Genomic DNA, 26,120 nt, shown 5'->3' with positions numbered 1-26,120 from the left:
GTGATGTCAGTCATGTTATTCTTTCCTTGTTTCCTCCAAGTGGGCTGAAATATGCCCTTGAGGCACAACCCCCCCCCCCCACCCCTACCCCTGAATGCACCAGTCCGATCAGTGACAGTGTCTAACCTCAGCTTCTCTCACGTCTCTTACACCACCTGCCTTTTCCCTTTTAAGTCCATCAATCAACCCCGCCTGCATCCCGCTCTAGTAATCTTGACTGGCACTAAGGAGGGGGTCTTACTTTGTGTGGTGCCACCCGGTTCATATACATGTAAATCCATACATTTCTGTTTCTTTGATGTGTCGCTACAAAGAAAAAGCTCACTGATGATGATGACGATGATGATGATGATGATGGCCGCGCTGTGATTCTCAGAGAGTTTTCTCTTTGAACAGCTCCGGCTCCTTCACCAGGCCGGTCACTTCTGCTGGTCGAGGACCTTCCTTGTCACGTCATTCGGTTAACGCTCACCAGGCACCCCTGTTATTGATCCCATTCAACCGGTGCCTATCTGTTTGTCCCCGAGCATCCAGGAGAAATCCTATCATGTCTGTGTGCACGTTATTAAACCGCTCGCACAGTATCCGAGCCGTGTCCTCTTTTGTGTCAGCGTGATGAGTGGTGACAGCGCTCGCAGTCATGTCTTTTGTTGTGCGCACGGGCACACTGTGCGTAGTCGTGTTTAGCGGAGTGAGTCGGTAGCGGTCTGTGGCCTCGAGGCTGCGCTGTGCAGGCGGGTGGGGTCCAGGGTTCAGGGTCGAGCCTCAGTTGCATTTCCACACACAGTGTCGCTCTTGCACTGAGTGACCGACCTGGACACTCACCGTCCCTCTGATGATGCAATGCATCATGTTGCTATCGTCTGCCTCCGCTCGCTGCTCCGGACAACGACTGGACAGTAATGGATGGCTGCGTCCATAACTGATGTGTTTTTAACACAGGTGATAATTAGAAATTAATTTGACGAGACATTGTGGAAATCTCCATGGAGCGTCCATCAGATTCTCTTAAAGGTGATTAGATCTCGGTGGTCCAAGGTCACTGTGACCTCCCAAATACACATGGATTGAAACTGCAGCTCGACCACTTGGCGGAGGCACGCGACCTCGAGAAGGTAATTCTAGTTATCCATCGTCCATGAACCGGGTAATGACCAGGATTCATCCACTGATATCATTTGGAGCCACGACAGACTTTAATGTAGTTAATATTACACCTGTTTTGTCAGGGAAATGCAGACGAGCAGATGACGCATGACAGAAGACAGAGAGAGACGGAGAGGTGTGAAACAAACTTTCCTCTCTTCATGATTGGCTTTGAGAAGCTTTCTGCAGCACAAGCTCGCAGATGGCCGTCCTCTCCTGCTGCGGCTTCATTCAGCTTCTCTTCACGCCGTTGTTTTCTGGATGACTCTCCAAAGAAAGAGGAGAGAGTCCCCTCAGACTTCCCAGCCCTTTGAACATGATGCCAGTCAGTCCAAAACTCCAAGGTTATTACATTTACTATCACTGACTAAAAGTAAAAGTATCAACCACCTCTTACAGCTTCTACATCCAGAAGTCATTAGTGCTCCTTGATGAGGCAACACCAGATAGAAATCTCCTATTGTTGGTGTGTAATGTGTTGTCGTAGCCATGCTGTGTTTGCAGCTGTTGATATTTACTCTAATTTGGCCCAAATCTGCTCAATTGTAAGCAGATTTGTTCTGTTTTATTAAGAAACATGTGGCGTAAATTGCTTGACAAAGGTTCCTTTGAACATGAATGTGTGTGGAGCTACAGTATGTCCTCGCTGCCACAGCTGTGACAGTTCATTAATAATTACAACTTAAACAATCTGTAAATATCAGAACATTATGTGTTGGTCCACACCATTAGAGTATAGATCCTCCGCGTGCATCAGCAGCTCCCGCTCCTCTAAATATGAAATATTTGATGCTTTGTGTGAAGATATGCATATATTATGAGACGGTATGCGACAGGTTTCTACCGAACACGCTGCCTATAAAAACCAAATATGGTCAGATACTTGAGAATGTGCCTAATATGAAAGTCTGAAATTGTCACATCTTTATTTTAAGGGAGCTGAATTTTCACACTAATTCCCAATGTTCTAGGATGTGTAAGGGGTGGCTTAACACCATGCACCATCCTTGGTTTCCATGACGACTGTGATCCCTGTATGATAATCGGATTCCCACTATAGCTGTGAAAACACTCATTCCTGCCCGATCCAAGGAAATTATAACATGAAACCTCAATGAGGAAGACGATAAACAGCCGAGTGAAGAAATGCTTCGCGGCTGAGCCCGCCTGCAGGGTCGGACCCCGGTGAGTCTATTCATAACTCCAGCAGCGGCGTTGTCCACGCAGAACATACAGTATGGCAGAGGCTCTGAGCCATTTACTGAACAAGAGTGATGAAGACGTATTAGCAGCAGTGGCTGACCAAGCCATTTGTGTGGAGGAAGAGCATTAAGACATGTGATGAGGAGCACAGGAGGCATTTGTTGTTCACCCGTCATGTCTTTTCAAATGTCTTGTTTTGTTCAGCCAAAAGTCCAAAAACACAAAGATATTTAAGAAAAACAAGGAAATGCTGGAATCAGAGAATATTGGAATTGTTTCTCTATTTCTTCTTGAAAAATGCGAGATATTCAAATAAACAATAAACATTTTCGACTAATCGTTTCAGCTTTAGTCAGTCAGACTTTGTCTGGCTGTTTAATCCACACCCGAGCTTGATTGACAGCTTTCACACCCCCACCAGTGGAGGCTGGAGGAAATGTATTTGATTCTAATTCTGCAAACGTGAAACAAGATGAACATTGTTATCCAGAAAACAAACAATAAGCTGAATAACTGCGGTTTTAAATGCATCCTTTTTGTTTCCAGACGCTGAGGTTGTTATTGTTTCCCCCCCCCCCCCGCCCCCCCACACTGTAGCTGAGAGAGGAAAGGCTTGACTGCATACATTTATCTCCAGCTCAGAGTATGACAACTATAGATCCCCTCTCCTTTCCACAAGACAAATGACCTTATTACCGCAGAGGACCATTCAAAATAGGATCATGTCAGGCGTGGCAAACGGCTTGTGAGAAGATACAGACCGCTGTTTCTCAGGGGAACCATCAAAAACACATTTCTATATCCAGATGTTTATAAGAGAGCACCTTTTATGCTGCCGAGGACACATTTGTATCACCATAAGGACCATTTTCTGTGTAGTGACGGAGATATATCTGGACTTTACAGTGTGTATGGGCTTCTCCCCCTTTATTGTCATAGCACTACGGGTGCCACCGAGCTCGCCCGGGCACACGATGTTCTCCCTTGTGGGAAATTAGTGTCCGCATGCATAAATACTGGATAAGATGGGATGCTCAGGATTCATTGTCCCCGGCCGTGTACATAAAGACCCGAGGCCCTCTACATTATCTTCACATCACTTTAACTTGCCTTGTTAAATAATTCATGTTTGCAGCGGTGTGTGAGCGAGAATGTTTGATGCTGTGAAGCAGCGCGAGGATCCAAGCGGTTTGATACCAGCTGAAGCCGCCGCCTGGTTCTGTTAACAATCTAGTCTGAAGCTATTTAAGGGGAGGTTGGCATCACGTTGACCTCAAAGGTCACAGCTGTTGTAGTCCTTTTTACAACGTGGAGCTCATTGATTTGGATGTGGACAGATCCGCTGAGAACTGGAGGAGCTAATGAGCCCAATATGCTTTAGGGTCCAATCACAAACCATCAAGCCTGATGGTAATGGCGACGTGGCAGACCTTAACAGCAGGACTGATAATAGACCAATCATATTTGTGTCAGTCATCCAAAATAGGCTCGCTCTCTGCAGAGGATTCAATTGATTTGTGTAAATGTTACTCTATTGTTGCACACCGGATCAGTTCAAGTTGTTCAGGAACATTTCTTTAAAGAGAAATCAACTTGACATCGTTAGTTTAAGTAAAAAAGGGGGAAAAATACAGGAATTTTATCAAATTTAATCACAAAATGGATTTGAGATTGTAAACTTCAGTCTTTGCTCACAGCACAACGCACGGGGAGTAAACCTCCAGGATGTAAACGTCCTTCACTTTTCATATCACAGATTTCTCCCAGTCAAACTTGTTCTCATCTGAGTGACTCTCCAGATTATTCATGCCGGGCTTCACCCCTCAGGTGAGCCGCGCTTCTCCCTCGATGTTTATGCAGGATGTCAACACCTGACAGTAGACGAAGTAGTGCTGGCAGTTGGTTTCTCTTTGCCTGATCAGTCTGGACTGTTGGCCCACAGCTGAAGGTCGGAACAGGGCAGCCTCACACACACACACACACACACACACACACACACACACTCATTCACGTTGAAGGCTAATTTAGGAGATTTATGGAGGCAGACATCTGGAGGGAGCTGGAGGATGTTGTGAGCAGCGAGACAGTTTGTTTAGAATTTAGCAGCTGTATATATATGTATATATATAAATAGTGTCAGAGTGAACTTACTCTCAGCAAGATACACAAAATGCACCACGTTTAGTACGACACAAACTTCCACTGTGGATTTTCTAAAATAAAAACACTATGGTGGCAGGTCCAAGCTTAACAGGGATTTAACAATAAACACAAGTGAATTATTAAATGTAGCATAAATGTACGTAAAACACAGCAGATTAGACTCATTCCAGTCGACTCGTCCAGTTGCAGTGTGAGAATCTGGCTTGATCAGCTGATCTTTCACATTTTCAGCCATGACTGTCATTCGCCGCTGGACAGATCATTGGAGAGGGGGGACCCTGTTAATGTCGTCGCTTGCTTTCTCCCCAAACAATAAATTAGTCATGATCTTGGCAGCTGGTTTGACTCAATTCTCAGCTATCGAATGAGGTGTACCTGTTAGATGAGGAGGGAGCCGCTGTAGCCTTCGCAGTTTGTTGCTGCGGCTGAAGCACCTGCATCAGGACGATGCCCCTTCACTGTCGCGTCAGATTGTTCATTTAATGTTCTTTTAACTGACCCTGTTTTTAGCCATCGATCCATCTCGTCAGTTGACCGCTCAAATTGACCGCGCAGATCGTTTATGACGTAAGAACGTAAAACGAACCTACGTGGCTACGCAGCTGCGTAGGTTCGTTTTACACATAGCTGCGTAACTAGGCTACATCTATGCGACACTCTATATACTAGTCATTTTTAAACAGTTTGAGAAACACTTTGAACTTATAATTAATTCATTTAAAACGTGTAATTTTACCAATATACTCGCGGACCACTAGGGGTCGCACGTCTTTGAGAAAGACTGGTATATATATATATATATATATATATTATATATACAGTGTGTGTATATATGTTTTGCCATTTCAAAACAATACCTCAAAGCCACATGTGCCTGTGTATGAAAACCTGACACTCTAGTGCCTCCAGATAAGCTAAGATCTTTGTGATCGCTCGAAGCTTTTTCACCCGGTCCCAGCGCGGCGGAGGCTACCATACGAAGTGCCACATGCTCATCATGAGCAATGTGGGGTTCAGTATCTTGCCCGTGTACACTTTGACATGTTGACTGCAATATGCTTTCCAAGCTGGTGTGAAAGCTACACAAAATTGTCCTCCACGTCTTGGCTAAGCTCTTTAACAGAGACAAAGCGGTTGTCATTTTTCCTAACACCACCTAATTCCCTTAAATGTCACATGAACACATTGAGCTGGTGCTGAATGGAAGCAACAGTGTCGGACCTGCTGAAGCCGTTTCCCTCCATTCCCCTTTTTTTTAAGATCCATCGCTTGGCTCGGCTTCTGTATATTTCCCCCCCACATGATGAGATTCAGTTGCACAAGTTTACTGTTGTTTTCCTTTTGTCACTGTGTTTGCCGCTTCTCCTCGTGGCAAAGTCTGAAGTCCCCCAGCAGTGAGTCACCGAGCCTCACACGCTGCTTCTGCGTCTAATCTAAAGAAATCATCGTTTCTGACACTTCCTGGTGGATTTTTTTGTCAACCTCTTGCTTCCTTCAGAAGTGCTCTGTGGATCGCCCGCAGTACTGCCTTCGCACAGGAAAGACATTTCTCTGCACTCCCTCATGGGATAACTAACAGCTTGTTCAGTCAAGGGTTATCAGCTGCAGATGGCTGAAGACAATAAACATGATCAAACATGGGGGTGGGTATTTTGAGGCAGCATGTCATAGTACGATGCTATGTTGCCCTTTTTGCAATAATTCCTTCTTTTCTGTCCAAATCATCCGCTTTAGGTTTTCATAGTTTGCATCAGTTTCCACATAAAGATGATGGAATGACTTTTGACCAACTATAAACAATGTAACCTGCGTAATGAGATGTGTGGGCTCACTATTAATGGCTCCTATAAATCACCTATTTACCTGAGCTGCACTAAACTAACGCTGAGTGTAAGCTACTCTCTCTCTGCAGTGAGCCACCTTCAAGCTATCCTGTCCGCTAATCTTGATTAATTCTGTTTACCTCGGTGCAGTCATTATACACAACGGCCTCTATAATTCTAACAGACGACAGTCTCGTAAGTTGAGAAGTTGACCTCGGCCTTGCCTCTGCCTTTCTCTCTCTGAAGGTTCCTGGTTTCACACGTTTCGTGTTTAACACACTGCAGCACCGACTGGTTTCCACGTGCGAACGTTACACGTGCGGGTCGTCCTTCAAGGGAGAGCAACACTCTCGTCATCTCAAAGTTGATTACGCATCAGCAAAGATAATGCAGCGTGTCGTTTCTTTTCTCTAGATCTGTGGAACGAAGAAAAATCAGAGTAACTAACACGGCAAGCTCTCAGACGCTGCATCTCCATTTGCTTAATGATCATGGAGGAGAGGGTCCCACTCCAACTACAATGCTGCCTGATTGTATGGTCCTCAGCGGTACCGCAGATAGCTTGCAACCGCCGCGGGCTTACTTCACATCAGTTGAAACTCTTTTGTTCGTAGATAATACCTCAAAGCCTTCTGATAAAACCTCATTTACTCTTATATCCTCGTCCGGCTGCATCTTGCAGGATTTAGTTGTTGTTGACGCCTCTGATTAGGCATTGTGGAGCTTTCTCCGTTGTAGTTGAGTGAGTGTAAAAGAAAGTAAAGAACAAGCTGGATGAACTGTGCTTTCATGCAGCAGCTGCAAAGCTTAAAGTGCGGTAATAAAATAATGTTTTGCTCGACATAAGAGGTGATCCATCTCCGTAATCACGGCCAGTCAGAGCTGAATGCACTATCTCATATATTCAATTTAAGCTAATCATACTCGTTCCATTCCTATTTTCTACTTAACGTATTGAAGTGAATACGGATGGAACTGATTAAAGTGGTATTGTCCTACATGGTAGAATGTGAAAATCTTTATGAGTCCTAAAGGAGGCTAATTATAAGTACGACATAGTAGAAGGTCACACGGCTGAATACAAGCGTTCCAAGTTTCGGCGTAGAAAGAAATACACTTGAGATATTTAGTGTTTTGTGATATGAAATGAAAGATTTGTGGCAGACTTCATCTCGTGTTTTGATGTTGGATGTTAGCGTGTGAATAAATGCAAGATTAGATTTAATGCTTACAGTATTGCCACATAATGAAGCGTAGCGCCTGCCTCGTGAAACCTAACTTTTACTTCACGCCTGGTGACGCAAACTACCCAGGGTACAAAGGGAAGAGGCAGAAGAAAGAAGGGAAAACCCTCAGTGCTTGGCCTCGCCACTCCCTCCCACACTGATCTCAAATGGAGCCCCGTAATAGACCAATTTCAGCTGTGCCTGGAGCAAACCAGTCCCTTTATTCATGTGCTCGGCTCTCTTCCTCTTTGGCCAGATTGCACAGACACAGGGAGAGAAATTCCCTCTCCCTGGCAGGATAAAATGAAAGAAGATGGTAGAGCTGCAAGCTTTCTGGATAGGCGCAGCAGAGAGCCCCGCATAATGGATGGTAATGGACTGTTTGTGTGCCCGGCTCCCTCCTCGCCTCATATTGTTCGTTCTGCGAGTTCCCAGGAACGCTGCACCTCACTCCAAGGTCACAGGGGCTTAGTTGGAGAGGCCAGACCCAAGCTTACAGTATTTGGGTCCCCCTGGTGGAGCAGGTTCAGGTCACAGTGAGATCTGAGCTAATAAGCACTGCTCCGTCCGCCTGCACACATGGAGAGTTGAGAGGTTGTCCGTGCTTAATAGAAAAGCTCACTGCCAAGTTGCTGCAAAGATGCATTAAAGAAATGGAAGTAATGCATGAGGTCACACACTGTCAGTGTTAAACGGCCATGCAGCTATTACCTAAACTGCATGTTCATTATGTCAGAGAAATGTACCCGAGAGGATCTGTTATTTTTCATAATTGGTTATACGTTTGTATTTTGCAGAATAGGTTCTGCTCCTGGTGTTGCTCCCCAGTAAAACCAGGCAGCGGTGGGAGTTTTTAGTATGCAGCACAATAATCCCCAAAGGACTGTAGGTAGAAAAACAAGGCAGGAGACACTATAGGTAAGAAGGAAACGAGAGCAGGAGATGCTGGTGTGGTGCAAATTGATTGACACAGCCAGTGCAGCAGCATCCCACAGGTAGAAGCAGTTGCACAACCAGCAGCGGCGGTATTGTGAGTGAGAATTTGTTCATTTATTTGATCGTTATTTAACCACGGACTCTCTTGAGACACATTATTTGTAGAGACCTGGCCGAAATGGCAGCGCTAAATAGCTAACACGAGAACACATACAGTCAGATTGCAACGAGGACAATAAAACCAGAGCTGAATAACGTGAAGGAAAGTATATCTCGGCTTGTTTCAAATAAAGGAATACAGTCACTGAAATGTGTGTTTAATGCACTGTTTGAATGCCTGTGGCGGTTTTCCCAAATGAAGTCTGCCTTGTGGATTATTCTGAGATGAGGGTGTTTAATATGAAAAGACAGTTTTTCTAAGTTAAGAATAAACTCTGGGGACAATAAAATAGACTCTGGGGACTTATGGAACTATGTGATAATTAAGAACGCCTCACTGTCTTCAGTAATTGACTTTGACTTCAGTGAAGAGTGAATCCATTAGACGTTCTTGAAAAGCCGCTTCCAGGTCCGTGCTGGAGCCACACGGGTCCTGTCAGTTGGGGCACAGCATTAAGATGTTGGACAGCGTGCTGCTGCGTGCGTTGACCTCCGCTGGGCCCTTGAGTTTGGCTCTGTGTGGCACCGGTCCGCGGGCCTCTTCTCTGTCTGATCGTATTGGGCCGCAATTGAATGACACAACTGTTTGCCGGTGCCCAGCGGAGGCTGACTGGCATTAAGCTTGTGCCAAACTGGCTCTCTGCTGAGACGTCTCACTGGGAAAATATCCCTCCAATTCAGCTCCACCTACCAAATCTCCTGCTGTTTACCAAAAATAAGAATTATCCCAGCAGCACATCCTGCCTCACATTGTCACGTCTCATAATTTGAATTATCAAATGGCGCTCATGCTTAGCTAATTAAATTAAAATTTCCAAGTATCTTGATTTTAATAAGACATTTAGAGAAATCAGGGCAAAACTGACAGGGTGGTAAACAGCTAAAGACAATTGACTGCTTTTGCTTACGCTTCATTTGCTCATTATAGATCTATTCAGTGCATCATAGTGAACTGCCAAACAAGCGAGGTTGTGGATTTGCAATCCCTCTGGACTTCCTCTTTGTGATGGTATTGAGAGTTTTTCCAGCTGGCCAGCTGCAGCGCTTTGTACCCAGAGTAGGGGAAATGAAAAGCATCAGTATAGGTTGTTGCTGGGGACGGATGTCAGGAAGGATTGCACACTGGAGCTGGAAAGCCCTGACATGCTATCCCCCCTAAGAAGAAAGTAATTGGCCTCCTAATTGCTCTCAGAGGCATGTTCCTCCGACCGAGCCGGTTCCCAGGCCTGCCTTCAGCCTCAGACAAGTCCAGTGTCTGCCCTGTGTGATGTGACCTGAAGACTTCCTGCTTCCACCAGCCCTGTCACTCTGTCTGCAGCTCTGTTTATCTCCCTCAGGGGGCACTCTCTTCTCCAGCCAAACACCCCCATCAGTGAGCTGTTAAATCAGACTCTGATCAATAGGAATTACATTTCTACTGCCTCACTGGAGACACACCTTCGTGATGCTGTCTTCGGCTTTCCCACACATTCGCTCTCTTTAATCTTCAAAGTACATTAAACAATCACTGATATGACTTTTAATAGGACATATATTTTCATCTTCCCCGCTCATTAGAGCTGAAATCCCACAGAAACACTACACCATGTAACCCTGCATCAGTCAGGCATTATGCAGTGCTCAGTAATGGTGATATATCTTTTCAGGCTGTTTTTATTCGGGCTAAATATCTTGTGATTTATGGCTAATAAGTGGGAAGGAAGATACCGTTTGAAAAGTTCACCACTTGGAGATACAACCGTAAAACTCTACATATTGTAGTCTTTTACTTATTGCCCCATTAATGCATTAACAGTGTGCAGGATCGTCTGTAGACCAAAAGGCTTAAGTGTTTGCATCTGTCATCTCATCTGTGGAAGCTTTTGAGCAAACATCTCATTTGAATCCATGTCGAATCTTCTTTGTTTTCAATGAAGTGTTGATTGAGCAGCTATAAACTGGGGATCGGTTGAAGTCAGAAGGCTCGGTGACTCATGAGAGGCCCTGACAGAGAGGTTTTCTACTGCTGCGGGCGCAGGGGGAGAATTACAAAAGCCCACTTTTAAATAAGACGTGCAGTGAAATGGGATGTGTATGGGGGTTCTGTGCCTGATCCACTCTGACAGGGTGGTGTGTTAGATGCAGTGCTGTGCAAAGTTACGCAGATCAGAGTTTACTTACTTGTAAATCCCGTGACAGAGCTTCTCTGGAGGCAGGAATAATCCCAAGTGTTGTGTAACTGAGCTGGCAGAGCCAAACAAAATCACATCTTTGTAGAAAATGGCAGCTGAAACGTTCTTGGAAGGCCAGGAAGAAATGTGTATAGTATTTTCCCCCTTGTTTCTAATGTGCGCTCATTAGTTGTTGTTTTTTAATGTTGTCTAAGGCTCCAACTGAAAACTACATGGCTTTAAGATCATTTAGTTTCATCAAGTATGTTTTAATTCCACCACAGATTATCACAAGGACTATTTGCCTCTTCAGCACCACGGACAGCTCCCAGTACAGAACGAATACAAGTCTTTAGTGATCATATTATATATTAAAACATTCAATTTACTCAATGGAAACAGGTTTACCAAATGAATAAGAGGCAGTGTTGATATCAGATAACATACAACCCCACAGACCTCATGTATTTTAATCACAGGACCCAGAAGTCAGTGAGGCGTTGAGTGGACATGGCAGCATGGACGTCTTGGCCTCAGCCAGCAGTGATAATTATCATGTGGGCTGGGGGAGGTGGGGGAGGCTTCTCTGTTGTTGCCTGGAGGAACTATTACAACAGATGTTTTGCTTTGCCCTGTCTGCTAACACTGGGATCAACATGATTATGTCTCCAAGTGTCAAGACCAGTAAGTTGTTGTGGGGGTTAGAGGTCAGTTGTCTGAAGCGGTGCAGCGATACATTACTTTGAAATGTGTTTTTTATTGTCGGCTAGCCAGTAACGTCTCCCTCGTGTCTGCAGACGAGGCGAGAGAAAGGTTACACAAAAGGCTCTTGCTTGTAAAGTCAGAGGTAATGCTAAAAGGATGAGGCAATTAATCGACTTATTGATCAACAGCAATTGTATTAGTCGCTTAATAAATGGTTTAAATGTTGTTTTGTAAGTGAAAATCTCAAAGTTTGAAGCTGTTTGAGCTTCTCAAATGTCCGGATTTGGTGCTTTCATGTGTATTATATCACTGTGAATTGGTTTGGTCGTACAAAACAAGTAATTTAAAGACATCAAACTTTATAGAGCAAACAATAATAATTGGTTACAGCCGTCCTTGTCTTGTCCTGTCTGCCAACAACTGCAGGAGATACCTCTGTACGCATGGAGGCAGTGAGAATATTGTCCAATTTTTCCCCTCTGTTTATCGCCAGACATCCATCTTAGTGCTCCATCTCCATATCGCACTATCATGGCTGCAGACTGTATTATTCAAGAGCAATTTCAACCCAATTTCGTGGGCTGTCTCGATATGGCTGCATCTGATCCCAATCTACAGACTTGATGCTCGCAGGAATAGAAATCTCTTTGATGGTATCAAGTTTGCCTGTCAAGTGTGTTCCATAAGGTTTCTGTAGCTAAAACCCAGGAACACGAATGCTGCATCTGAGCTATATCGGAGCGCTAGAAATTAAATGTACGACACATCGGTCTCTTCTTTCTCTCGTCTTCCTGCTCTGTCTCTCTGTACCGCCGGAGCTCGTCACAACCTGGGGGTCACGGCGATAACGGCTCCATGCAAATGAGGGAGTTCCTCCCAAATGAGAAAATCAAAGCTCATGCAGTGTCAGAGACGCCTGATTGCAAACGATAAGCTGAAAGATTGTTGGTCACAAAGCCTGTTTTATTTCCTCAATGTCACCCTCACAATGTTATCTATCAAACTGCCACCACTGTCCACGAGCTCAGTCTCACTCCTCAAGCCACCCTGCCACTGAGAGTATGATTTAGAGAGGCTGTTGTGTTAAATGATAGTGCCAGTGAGATCCAATCTGACAGCTCTCTCAGGTTCTATGATGAAAAATGATAGCATCTTTTATTTTGCTGCCTCTTCAAAAGGTCACATTCCTATTCCCTGCATATTCATCAGGTCCTTTTTTTTTTTTTTACTTTGTGCTGCTGATAAAAAGAACAAAGCTAAATTATAATTCTGTGACAATTACTGAGCTTGTTGGACATCGTGTGTGACATTGTGGGAGGAAATGTTGAGAGGCTGTAGGCGTATGAAAGGATGCCCAGTGGGGGAAATGCTTTTTACAGAGGGAAAGGGAAAACATCAAAGTGTGTGAGCAAACGCACACCATGAGGAGATTGACTTGTGGGTAAAGTCAGGATGCCGATGTGAAAGCGAGCATTTGAATCGTAATTTCCTAATCATCTCATTCTCCCCCATTGTGCTGCCGTGATCTATTCACATCTGTTTGAAATGGCAGATCGGTGACACTTGGACTGTTAGTTCTAAAGCTGAATTATTTGTCACCTTCTAATCACACTCTCGCATCACTGACACCTTTTATGGGATTAGCAACCTGTCAGCTTTGTGTGTGTGTGTGTGTGTATTAAAAAAAGTACAGTGATGTGAAATCAGACCAACAATCTGTTGCAAGTGTCGATTAGATTCAAGAAGTGGGTGTTTGTGGTGAAGCATCAGCATCAGCCGAATGCTGATGTTTGTTGACCTCAAATTCACACCACCTCAAATGAGTTCTGATGCTGTGGGATTTAGCCCCTCAGCATACACTCTTCAAATTCACACAGTCCATCCATCTTTGTCAAGTGCCAGATCACATAAGGCCGAGCATGTTCTGTAAATGCCAGCGCAAGTTAAACATTTGTTACTGCTGAGCAGGCGACGGCAAGTGTTGCTTCTTCGTAAACGCATAACTTAGCGGAAATGCTTCTTCTTTGCATTTTGAATCACTATTTCAAGTGACAGATCAGATGAGAGTGCATATTCATTGACTTAGTCACCGGGTGCCTCTCCTTTTCTTGTATGAGCCAATCCAAGGCAACATCATCAGTAAACTGCACACACTCTAAACAGAATTAAAAGGTCAGCTGCCAAGTGTCTGGAAAGAGCACTTGAAGGGCCGTCTGTTTGAGAACACGAGCGGCTCTGGGGACATGTCTTTTTTACATGGACGCCATAGAAAATGACGAAAGGCTACGACAAGAAATGTGGGACTGCAGCAGTTCCATCTGCTACGTCAACTGCAACCGCAGCTACGACAAACAAGGAACAGGAAGAGAACAGCCCACTTCCTCTTCATGGACATTTCTCAGACCTCCAAACATTTACGGCAACCATGTCTTTATTAGTATTTACACCTTTTGTTGTTATGAACTTAGTTGCTGCCTTTTGGTAAAGTACCAACTTCACAGAATAGTTCCTGATTATCTGAGGATGAGCCCTGCGGGAGGCAGGGTGGTGCGGGGGGAGGCGTGTAGGAGTGGGCGGGAAGAAGAAGCAGCTGGAGGGTGGAAGGCATTTAATTGATGTTGTTCCTGAGCTACAGCACTCCACAACATTCATATCTTTCTTATCATAATTAGGTGTACAAATGAGAAAATGGAACATCAAAAAACCTTTTATTTTGGGTTACCAGCACAGTCCTAAATCGCATTCTACTGGACAGAATGAAGAACTCTCTGTTACCCTGCTCTAAGGGTCAGTCCTTGACCGTTAAACCCCTGTCACTCACGTTCTGCCTCTTCACAGAGCCAGTGGTCGCCGGGCAGATTTCTCTGAAGGGTGACCCTGGAGGCAGAAAGTGGTTGAGCAAATAGCCTCCCTTTATCTGTATGACTCACCTACCTAGACGCAGCATGGCCCCTGGCCTCGCCTCCTACATCAGACTGATTCCAACAGACACGACTCCCCAGGCACTGCTATATTAGCCCTGACCCTCAACCTACTCCCCGCTGCCCCTTCCAGCCTCGCTGCCAACTAAGCACGCAACCAGGGCTATCGGTCGCTAAATGTGGGTTTTTAAGCTCCTTCAAACTGTATGTGTCAAAGTCATAGTAAACAGAACAAGTCAGACAACTGCAGAGGTTGAGCCCCGTTGTTCGTCTAAGAAACAGTGGACCGTTACAGATCCCCGGCAGTTAGTGTGAGTCATTTGTGAGTAATGGACCCTTTGATGGCTAACCAAAGCTAAATGCTCAAACAGTTAGAGTAATCCTTACAATACTTTTTCTTCATTGCTGCAGGCTTTGCTTTTTAAATTGGAAATCAAGGAGTGTAAGTGCGTGTGCTATGAGCTACTCAAGTCCGACACTTTCTATGGATCGGACTCACAGAGATGCGCCGGCGGTTTGAGAAGGCATGATTGTGTTAGTTCACCAAAAGGAAACGTGAAATAATTGGAATAATAATTGGAATAGTGGCCTCTTCCTGTGTCTTTTTACCCGTCATTAAAAATAAATATTCATCCCCTTGAGGGCAATTATACGTGGCCGCCCAAAACACACAACAAAACATGTATGATACTCCTAGAAAAGCAACAACAAGGACAGAAGAAAAGACACTTTGCATGAAGAAATTAACTTCCCTGTCATCGCTCATTATGCAGATGTCATCAGCATAAAGGCAAACATTTTCAAATTTGACTCTTAAAGCGGAATCGTGAAAGGTGTATTTGCACCTGGGCTGCCTACAGAAAGCTCTTTTAGAATTGTTTTAGTGATTCAGTCTTGATAGGAATCATAGAAACACAATGTATTGCCAGATTCAGCATCTAAATGTAAGACATCTACACTTTACGCTCCTCTCTACTCCCCAGCCTCTCATTGAGCCCCGGGCTGACAGACTCATTTTCCAGTGGGTGTGCCGATAAATAGACTGAACCAACAACTCAGGCGGAGTGTCAGACCTGCGCTGTATGAGTAACACTAGTAGATGATAAGAGCTGCTGAGATCTGGGGCCTTCTCTCTGGCAAGCAACAAAGCTACTTTTTCTAACTTTCCTCAGCGTTTCCGAAGCAGTAATTGAAAATGAGGGAATCTTTGTGCACTGGCTTAATAGAGCTGTCCTGCCCTTGCTGCAAAGCGGGGTTAATAACTTTTTTCCAGTTCCATTACCCCCCCTGAGATTGGCTTCAGGTGAGTAAAGAGGCTGCATTGGACAAGGGGAAGTGGCCACGGGGCCTCCTCAGCTTCCTCTTATCTCTGTTCTCGGCAGGCAGCACACCTGTCAATCATTTTCGTGACTTATTATATACATAAAAGAGCCCAATGTGTGTATGTGTGTGTGAACCACAGTGTCTGGAAATCCTCAAATGACTGTACGGCAGATGGTGCTGGATACTTGACTGACAGCCAGTAATGAATGTGCCAGTTCACTAACCAAACTTTAGCTGCACTGTTCCTCCTCCTGCATCCATTCAACAGTGTTTTGGAGTTTTGTTCTTGGATGTTCGTGTCAGTTTATTGAGTTGAAATTGTTTGATATTTAACATGTGTTGCTGCCAGTTGACTTCATAAACCCAGGTTGAGGCTTTACGCTTGAGAGCGTTTTCTGCTAGGATGATCCAACAGACTCATTAGTTACGTTTAGATACACAAAGTAATCGAGCTCATACTTTGGTTTGGGTCTTTTTCCCTCAACTGCTTCGTTGCCGTTAAGAAACCGCTTGCCAAATACTGCCCAGTCCATCTGCTGATGCTATGAGGAGACTCAACCCCTTATCATTTGTAGTTTACTTCCACTCGGTGAAAATAATGGCTATTCCAAAAGTGAAGTGACGTTATTTTGTTCAAATGTGCCCATATTACTGTAAAAGTGTACATTTGCGCAGAATGTAAAATACAGCTCTCACCAAGTTCGCTTGAACCACAGAGGTGGCACTTGTTGTTCTACCAGTCATAACTACTGGATAATGAAACGGTCTATAAAGCATTATTACTCTAAACTAATTCTAATTAACCTGCTATATATCTCCCCAGTTCAATATAATTGTTTGATGCAGCGCTCTATTGTGTATGCAAACACAAGTCTTAATTAGCTTCGTCTATTTTGTGTCATTATTTGTAATTACACTGTCAGAGCTCCCTTTGGATCAAAAAAAGTGTCCTGGCTATGATTATTAGTTTATTCAGATCTGCTAAGCAATCACTTAGTGTCTTCCTGAGGATTACTTTCAACTTTTCATTCTTTGAGCTTTAAGCAAACCTACAAATGCTTTAACATCTCTTAGCAACTGTTCACCGCAAAGTAATAAAGACTGTTACGTGTAAGTGGAAAGCACATAATATGATTTTATTAGCATAAGGGGATATGAACCACTGATTCTGGATTATAATCATACGTGTGCACTTATTTCTGGCTCCTGTATTTGCCGAAGACTCCTGAGCAGAGTCTTCATTTGCGTTTGCTCCTTCAGTCAAAGCGCTTCTCTATTGATCCAGACTATTGATCCATGCACGATGGCGGCGTTTGTGAGTCCCTCGCTGCTTTTGATTAGTCTTTGACGCAACTATTAGTCTCCTCCTGTTTAAAAAGTCCCGTTTGAATTACTTGCTGTCTCTAAATGTCCCAGATGCAATTTTAAATTATTACATTTGACGCCAAGCTGAATTATTTTTGATGGTATTTATTTATTCCAATCCCATCTATGTGTAATGCTGTCTCCTTCCCTTTGCACTGTGGTGTCTGTGCATACATGTATTCAATTTGGTTTGAATTAGGTTGACATATAACAACTGCCAGATTATTTTGTGAGAATTAGCAGATAATTCTTGATAAAATGGGTTTAATTGGTGATTTACTGGGTGATTAACTCATGAAACCCAATAAAATGGCGAGGGAAGGGATATTGGCAAACGGCCGCCTGTGTGTCTTGCTCTCCTTACTGTACCGCACGGTCGAGCTGTGATTTGGGAAATATATTGAATTTGATGACGAAATGGGCGTCATTAGTCCTGGGCTGGGCTGATTTTTGGCAGCTTTGTCACTTCCTCAGACAGCATGAGATATAACACCTGGCACACTGAGAAAGATGGCCAAAACTGGAACCAGTGAGGATGACAGCAATGCACACGTTACCAAACCTGCCGTCCAAATCTGAAGTCAAGAAAAAGGGGGGGTAGCATCTTTTACATCTCCATGTTAGCTCCTAATTTATCCATTGTCTTCTTACTCTGTGGAAATGGTTATTAATGGTACTGCCCAGGTAGGGGAGAGAAGAATCCATTGGTGGAGGAGGAAAAAAAGCAACATGAAAAGATGATGGAGATGGCAGGAAGGATAGAGGGAGGTAGCTGACCCAGTTAGAGAGGGAGAGAGAGCACAAGAGCAAGAGAGAGAGCGGTGATAAGAGGGAGCTGTGAGCCAGCTTCCCCACTGTGGTTGGGGACCTGCTGGGCCATCTGGCGGCTCTGTAATTGGGTTGGGGTTTTGCACCTGAGCGACACACCTCCAAAGAGAAGGTTGTAGCAAAGAAAGAAAGAGGGAAGAAGCAGTGCATTTCCTCCCACAGCGTCGTGAAGGTGGGAGCGACTGTGAGGTTAGATCAATTCATACCCTAGTGTCTCCAAAATGTATATTAATCCTTTTTCTCAAATTAGCGTGTATCGCCCACAGGTGGCAGTGTGGGAAGATTGAATTGCAGCCGTCTTTGCTGCTTTTAAAGCTCGTCTCGCAAGTAGGTCGTAGTAGTGACAGGGCAGATATGAACATCTGTGTTGCAGTGGATGGACCGTGTGATTACACAGGGATGACTGCTCTTGTTGAGGTGGGGAAAGGTCAACAAGGCTGTCAGGGTGTCCATAAAGATACATAAAGTCTTCCACTTGCTCTTTAAGTGGACTGCCTGTGGTGAACTACAGAAAGCAAATGAAGATAATATGAAAGTTGTCTTCTTGTGCTTGAAGGGTGAAAGTAGCCATTAAGGCGCAAATATGAGCTGAATTGTAATGTTTCATTTTTGCCAGCAAGCATAACTCCATGGGTGGTCCAACACACACACACACACACACACACACACACACACACACACACACACACACACACACACACCGCTCACATTTGGTTTGGTCTTCCATTTGACATTTTATTCGACCCTGAGGAAAATGATGTTATTTAAAAGCAAAGAACATTATTTCATTCAGATGCACGAAAGGTCTGTAATTCACTGGAATGGTGTCATTTACAATTGGAATGGTAAGCTATCACGTTTGCATTTCCCTCACGTCACATGAGCTCACTTGGAAATATTAAGCGATAAGCCCATGTGCCCCCCCCCCCCCTCCGGGCCCGATCAATTATTTGTCTATAGAGGAGACCGTCCACGTGCACTCTGCAGAGCATCATTGTGCTCCCCGAAAGTCCTCGCCTGTGTTCAAGTATCTGTCATTGCCAAGCGTGCCTCTCAATGCCTCAGCGCCCACACTAACCTTGCAGCATTTCAAAGGGAGACCAAAGAGAGGCTGAGTGAACATGGACATGCGTAGGCGTCCGTGCAACAAAGGGGGAGGTTGAGAGGGGCGAGGTAACCCATGGCAGCTTTGTTCACGGCAGGAGAAGGTTCATTGCCACTCTTTACATAAAGTTAAATTCTCTTTACTGAGTCGTGTTTTTCTTGCTTATGTTAAAGGTTTTGTTTTTCTAAAGTAGTTACTGTATTTCTTGCAGCAGTTAGCTACATGACATGTCATGCCAAGATGTTGTTAACATGAAGCGGTTGTGAATCCGCCTTTCTCGCAGAGTTCAGCACCAACACAAGGGATCTGAACTGCGGCGTTGTTGTGCTGATGGGACATTTCTACACTTGTAAAAAGCCTTGAATGTCCACGATTTAGTAATTCTTCTGTAAGACAAACTAAAAGCAGTGGCAACAAATGTTCGCAACGGAAAATTCAAGTACAGGAGAACTGTGTAAGATAATGATTGCTAATTATCAGCCATTACTTACATGCAGGATAATAAACAAGGCTGTCGGATATTAATATGTCTGTACGAGCTGGACTGAACATCAGAGGAGATGAAATAGGACAACCAGTCATTATGTTTAGCTTACAGGAACATGTTGGCGCTAATTGCATGAAAGTACTGCCAATTAAAACTAAAACCACAATATCTACAAGTGAGGATCATCAAGGCAAACCCTCAACTCGCCCTTTTCAGGCAGTGAGGATGTTTACCTGGTTGTTAGCCTATAACATCCTTATCATGTGCAAATACAGCTGACATTACATGTTCTCTTTCAACACGTGACAGCTGAACAGTTAATGATCAAGTGTTGCGAAGGCGCAAGCAAAACCGTGAACCTTCGTCACCAACCAGCCATTAGCTTTGCTGTCTAGCTACTGTTACCAAGATATAAACGCTGCCACATATATTGTATATTACAGTCAGTTGTTTGTGTTGGCAACGGTTGCCTTTTGTACCCTTTTCTGGTGGCTAATTGTCCCAGCTAGCAGTTGTGCCGCTGTCGGCCAGCCTAAATGGCCTCTACAGGGCCGTGCTCGCTGCTCGCCTGCTGGCAGAACCTCAGCAGCATTCTGCCTCTGATACATGTAAACTCAGCCGTGTAGCTTCCTTCAATGAAGTTATCACATCATATTGTCATTTTTCCACCAATCCTTGGGTATTCTAGAGCGTACAGGTAACTGGAAATAAACTAAGTGGATTTTTTAAGCCTTGAAGCAGATAATCCGATTTGTTTGGCTGCCAGTAACCTGAAGGAATGACGGGTCTAATTAAAGAGCTACTTGTTAGTCTGTGTGACTTCTGTTTACAAACCCTGGTTTTCTTATAATTGGGGCCAAATAAGCAAGTCTTACAGTTATATGAACTTTTCCTCTAAGAAAACCAAGAACATATCATGAGTCACCGTACAGTTGATTCAGCTGTATGTCTGTATTCACACACCAACATCAGAAATAATGTACCGCATCTTCTGCCGAGGCTTCACGCAGTGTTTTTAGGGATTACGTCACTATTCGTCTCCTCCAGCCGGTGTTTGAATTTGAATTTGAATAATCGTATTGCCTCTGGTTCTTTGATGCTCTGTTTTTTAGATTTAATTTGCTGACGATTCTACATATAGTGGAACTTTACAAATACATATTAGACGTCATCGATAACTAATACGGCTTTTTGCAGTATGTTTGTTTGATGGACACATCAATCATCCCCGAGTCTTTCTGCTCTTTGATAGATATGCAGGATTTACTGATAGAGAAAATTGCAGTGTGCATTAGTGTCCATTAATGTCATCCATGCACACACACCCCCCCCCCCCCCCAAAGAACCTTTCAAACTCTGTAAATGTCCCTTTCCCAGTCCACAGTCCATATTCACTGTATGCTCAGTTTGATATCAATGTAGCATCAAACCTAAACATAGTTTACATCCTCTTGTAACTCCAGATGTACCCTTTTTGACAGTTTTTTGGCTTTGCCTTTTTTCCGCATTGCCCCTTGGATCCAACTACCATGTCATAAAATAATAAATAATTTCCCAAAAACAATCCTTCACGTTTGCACAGATGAGTGTGCTTTGTTGTTGCTGGCACCAGTCTCCGCAGTAATAACCTAGATTGTATAGAAACGGGGTCGTGGCTGGCTGCCAGACTGAATCCCCCAGATCGGCCGGGAATTCTGGGAAAGTACAGAGAATGAGAAATGATCTTCCCTCCCTCCGCTGTGATTCAGTTGAAATCGTCTCGCTGCCTTTGTATTAGAAGCTCCGAAGCTTCCTTTTCCCCTCGTGTGTTTTAGGGTTATGTTAGGCTGCACATTTTGTGCTCGGCTCTTCAAGGGTTAAAAGACGAATATCATTAAAGGACGTTTTGACGGTAACATTTAGATTTTTCAATTACCTTTCTGTCGGGCCCCGGCGCAATGCCCTTTATGAAACACAACTATACGTGGGGAAAATGTGAGTTTAATGAGTACTGTACTGTGGCAAGGGAGGATGATTAGGCCATCAACCTTCACTGTGTACTAGTGGAACAACTCTAACACTTTAGTGTGCCATTATCCTCTTAGATTGCTATGGTGACGGAGCCAAATTACAACCTGCACAGAAAGAGTGGACAATAAATAGTTCCTGTCTGCAGTGCATTTGTCACGGAGCAGCAGCTTCACCGACAGTCTTGTGTCAAGATACTAAGTAGTGCACAAGTACACAGAAGATCAAGGAAAGATGCCTCTGCTTACTAATTATGTATCCCCCACTACATACGTGGTTACACAGTTTGCCTTTAGAGCTGGATCAAGTATGTATGTTGAGGAATCGATTAGATGATTGGAATCTCTTTACGTTCTGGACGGCTTCTCAGAGAAATCAAGACATTGTGATGATGAGTTTAACACACTTTAAACTATATATATCAGTATATAATGAGTACTTAAGACACCATAAAGCCAAAGAGTCTTTAGTGTCATAGTAATATATTGTGAGTAAGTACTTGTGTTGTCCTGAGGCCGTATGGAAATCATGTGGAAAGTTCATGTTCTTTGTGAGGTGATGACTAACATGTTCAGGCTGCGAGATACACACACACACACACACACACACACACACACACACACACACACACAGTGACACAAAGCACTGGTTAATGTAAGTGATACAAGCTTTCCTTCGTCCCCCTCACAAAGTAAATACACCTGCTCGGTGTGATAAGATAGTGGACGATTAATCTCCTGCACTACATTATTTACTGTACTTTCGCTTGACTTCTAAGAGCCCAGAATTTCAATTAAGCCAGTAGCCAGAGATTTAGTGCCTGTGTTGTATGACAGTCATAAATAATCATTTTTATCTCTGCTCTGTGATGCTAATCTGGAGTTTAAGCAATGAGTGAGTAGCTTTGTTCTGAATTCAGCGTGCTGGCCAATTCATTCTGGACCCCAGCTGATGTTTACCCAGCCTGAGCCAGCAGCTGCTCACACGGTCTGCGTCAACTCAGTCATCTGACAAGGGGAGCGAGCTGCTTCTGACATGCATCTGTCACAGCGGCAAAAAAGAAAGATAAACCCACTCTGTTTCGTCTTTCTCTTTCTCCACTCTCCAGTATCTGCCTGGCTGCCCAGCATCGCCGCAATGAATGAGAGTCGGAGGGAAGCACTGGCTGCGGCGGCGCCCGAGCCCACCACCGCCTCCTCCTACACAGCCGGCTCCAACACCACCAACATGGCCGGCACCGGCGAGAAGGACGAGGCCTTTTCCAAGCTGAAGGACAAGTTCATGAACGAGCTGAACAAAATCCCATGTGAGTGTGTCTCCCTTCTGCAGAATAACAGGCGAGAAGTTACGCAGCAACTACGTCCATCATCCACGAATACTTTTTGTAATTTCTTAAATTATAAATGCCAAAAATTAACTGGTATTCAACAACCGCATGACTCAAGTATTTGTGACTGACATTATTCATTTCTTACTAAGATAGATGTGGTGATGAATAAGGAATCCTATAATATAAAACAAGTTGATGAAGTGTTTTATATGGTTATCACACACATGCACTGTATGTAAAGGCCCTGTCACACAGCTCCGTATGGCAGAAACGTATGCCGCCGCATACGAAATATCGGCAATAGGTTGATATAAATTAAGGGTAAGTTGTGATCGTTCGAAGGACTCAGACGATACGGCAGAACACACGGCCCTGTCACACAGCTCCGTATGGCAGAAACATGCCGGCGTATATGAAAAGTAGTCCAAATACGTCCAACTTCTCCACAGCGGTGTTGTAGCTGACGTATACATAACGAACACATAACAAATTATTATACGTATGTCAAACATTGATAGCGTATCACTTACTTATTTAAAACGTATCAGAGCGTCTGGACAACGGAGCTGGAAAAGTGCCATCTGGTTCACGTCATGCTGATGCTGGAGAGCGGCTAACATGCTGAACGCTAGCTGTACGTAGAAACACGTTTAATAAGTTACTCCGTCGTCAGGCATCATCTTAACGTAGGGTAGGAATAGGTTATCCACTCGTTATCAATAAATTGGCTGTAGATTCACCGTCAGCCGACGTAGCCTATATCTAACGTTCCTCTAACGTAGTCACGTAGGTATTTACGTACTATATTTACGTAGGTAAGTATTCACATACTATATTTACGTAAGTAAGTATTTACGTACTATATTTACGTAGGTAAGTATTCACGTACTATATTTACGTAAGTAAGTATTTACGTACTATATTTAAATAGGTAAGTATTTACGTACTATATTTGCGTAGGTTACTATTTACGTACTATATTTACGTAGGTTAGTATTTACGTACTATATTTACGTAGGTTACTATTTACGTACTACATTTACGTAGGTAAGTATTTACGTACTATATTTACGTAGGTTACTATTTACGTACTATATTTACGTAGGTTAGTATTTACGTACTATATTTACGTAGATAAGTATTCACGTACTATATTTACGTAGGTAAGTATTTACGTACTATATTTATGTAGGTAAATATTCACCTACGTATTCCGTATTGACGTATGTCTAACGTAACGTAACGTCTGCATATCTTATGAAGCACACGTCGGGTACGTCCGGTCATTTTGAACATGCTAATGTCAAAACATCAGCGTTCAACAACGCACCCCAGCGTAACACCGCCTGCTCTTAACGAATACTACTTATACCTTACCTTATATCCACGTACACCAGCGTGTTGCCGATATTTTGTATACGCCATATTTTCCTATACGTTATGCATTCGTTGGGTATTCGTCTGATACATTTTGTATTAGTAAGTGATACAATATCAATAGGTTAGACATGCGTATCTGTATACGTTCACTTTAAATGACGTATTTGGACTTTACGTTTTACGTTTCTTCCATACGGACATGTGTGACAGGGCCTTGCCAAAAGACTCTGAGATCACAGGTGTGTCTAACAACGACAACTCAACGAGAACGACAGAAAGACATTAATGCACTGAATATTTGAAAAATATCTTTGTTTAAATACACTAGTTTGCACTCCTTTTGCAGTTTTTCAGTAGCCTTGCAACTACACGTGTCGCGTCTATAATTACACTCCCTGTGATTCAAACCACTCAAACCACTCAAACCACTCAGTGTGATTTTACTGTTTCCATGACAAAAAAATGATTCATGTGCAAGTGAACTTCTGTCGATGACATACAAGCCAACACCAGTGTTACCTTTGGCTTTTCATAAAAGACTTCCAGTGAATCAGGTGAACAAATGAATGTACTGCGTCTTTCATTTTGTTGCTCGAGTCAACAACAAATGACATGACATGATAAAATGCTAAATTATGCATAGCTGGCTTTATCATTCGCCGTTAGATTCTTAGGTTTTTCTGTCTTACTTGTGCCTTTTAGACAAAACCGTCTCCTAATTCCCACATAACAAAGCACATCCTGCTCTTTCATCACCAAACCTTCCAACCAAATACTTTCACAACTGCATGTTTTTACCTGGAGAAGTTTGCAGTAATAAGTATTAAGAGAATGTTATTGTCATCCAGGATAAAGCCCTGCCTGGAGATCCAAGGGGATCAGCATTCAGCAGAAATCTAAACATAGAGAGGTTGATATTATTGCTATTCCTACCACATGTAGCCCAATCCTGACCACTTCCTCACATCATCTTTAGTTTTGACTTTGTAACCTGGAGAAAAAAATTAATAAATGTTGAGTTCTTTTGTCTACGCGAGGCTGAGAGCTGAGCGCTTCCCCCAAAGCATGCCTGTGTGTTACGCAGGGTCTTAAATGACTGTTTTCTCACCTCATCCCCTCAATCAAAAGCAGTGTTTGCTCCCCAGTGCTGCCAAGATGACGATGAATGCCCCGAGTGGAATATCGATACTGTGTGGAGAGAGTCAGGCGGCAGATTTGACAAGAAATATGCAAGAGGAGAAGCTCTGCACAAGGTTTTCTGTTGGGTTTATAATCCAGTATAAGCCCTGCAGGCTTTGAGGCTGGTCGCATGGGGCTGTCAGACTAGCCTAACTTTTTTGCTGAATTTCTGTCCATCAGGATCTGCAGGACACATCTCTGAGCAGGGGAGATTGCCTCAGCCCCGTCTGTTGGCTCATGGCGCAAAGCATCCAAAAGCCAGCAGACTTTCAGTCTCTCTGCATTCACTGTGCTTTTTTTTCCATTTTTGCACAAAGTAGCGATCTCACCTCAGGTTTCCTCGTAAAGAGACTGTTTTGTTACGCGCTGTAGGGCAGCAACTAACAATTATTCTGTTGAGCATTTCTTAATTAATCTGTTAATTGCTAGTCTATAGAATTGCTGTATAAATGTCCATCACAAGTTCCCAGAGCTCGAGGTGACGCCTTCAAATTGCTTTCTTTGTCTGACCCAACAGTACAAAACTCAAGAAAAGACGTTCACGGAACGGTTGCCTCCAAGGAAACCAGTAGTATTGAATTTCCTTATAAGTTTTCTAAACGCGGCTTCACTTCCCGATAACAATTAACCTCTGAGCGCAGAAGCTGTTTGATCCACGACTGCAGCCTCCACCGGCCATCACTC

The 26,120-nt window shown here is 43.7% G+C and overlaps 1 protein-coding gene across 4 annotated transcripts in view; it reads left to right on the top strand.

The window, feature by feature from the left end:
• The window catches only part of syt1a (synaptotagmin Ia), a 119,891-nt gene that overhangs the window by 65,272 nt on the left and 28,499 nt on the right, over nt 1-26,120 (top strand). For 3 of the 4 annotated variants that reach the window (XM_029461593.1, XM_029461592.1, XM_029461595.1), the window contains one exon: nt 22,656-22,853. In XM_029461593.1, the coding sequence (XP_029317453.1) occupies nt 22,685-22,853 (169 nt within the window). In that variant the 5' untranslated portion in view covers nt 22,656-22,684. Of the gene's footprint in view, nt 1-22,655; nt 22,854-26,120 lie in introns of those variants that run through there. The other variant, XM_029461594.1, reaches the window with a different exon arrangement.

The sequence above is a fragment of the Cottoperca gobio genome, chromosome 23, assembly GCF_900634415.1.
Source record: "Cottoperca gobio chromosome 23, fCotGob3.1, whole genome shotgun sequence".
Taxonomy (NCBI): Eukaryota; Metazoa; Chordata; class Actinopteri; order Perciformes; family Bovichtidae; genus Cottoperca; species Cottoperca gobio.
The sequence above is the reverse complement of the archived record's forward strand: the minus strand, read 5'-3'. Positions and strand labels throughout refer to the sequence as shown.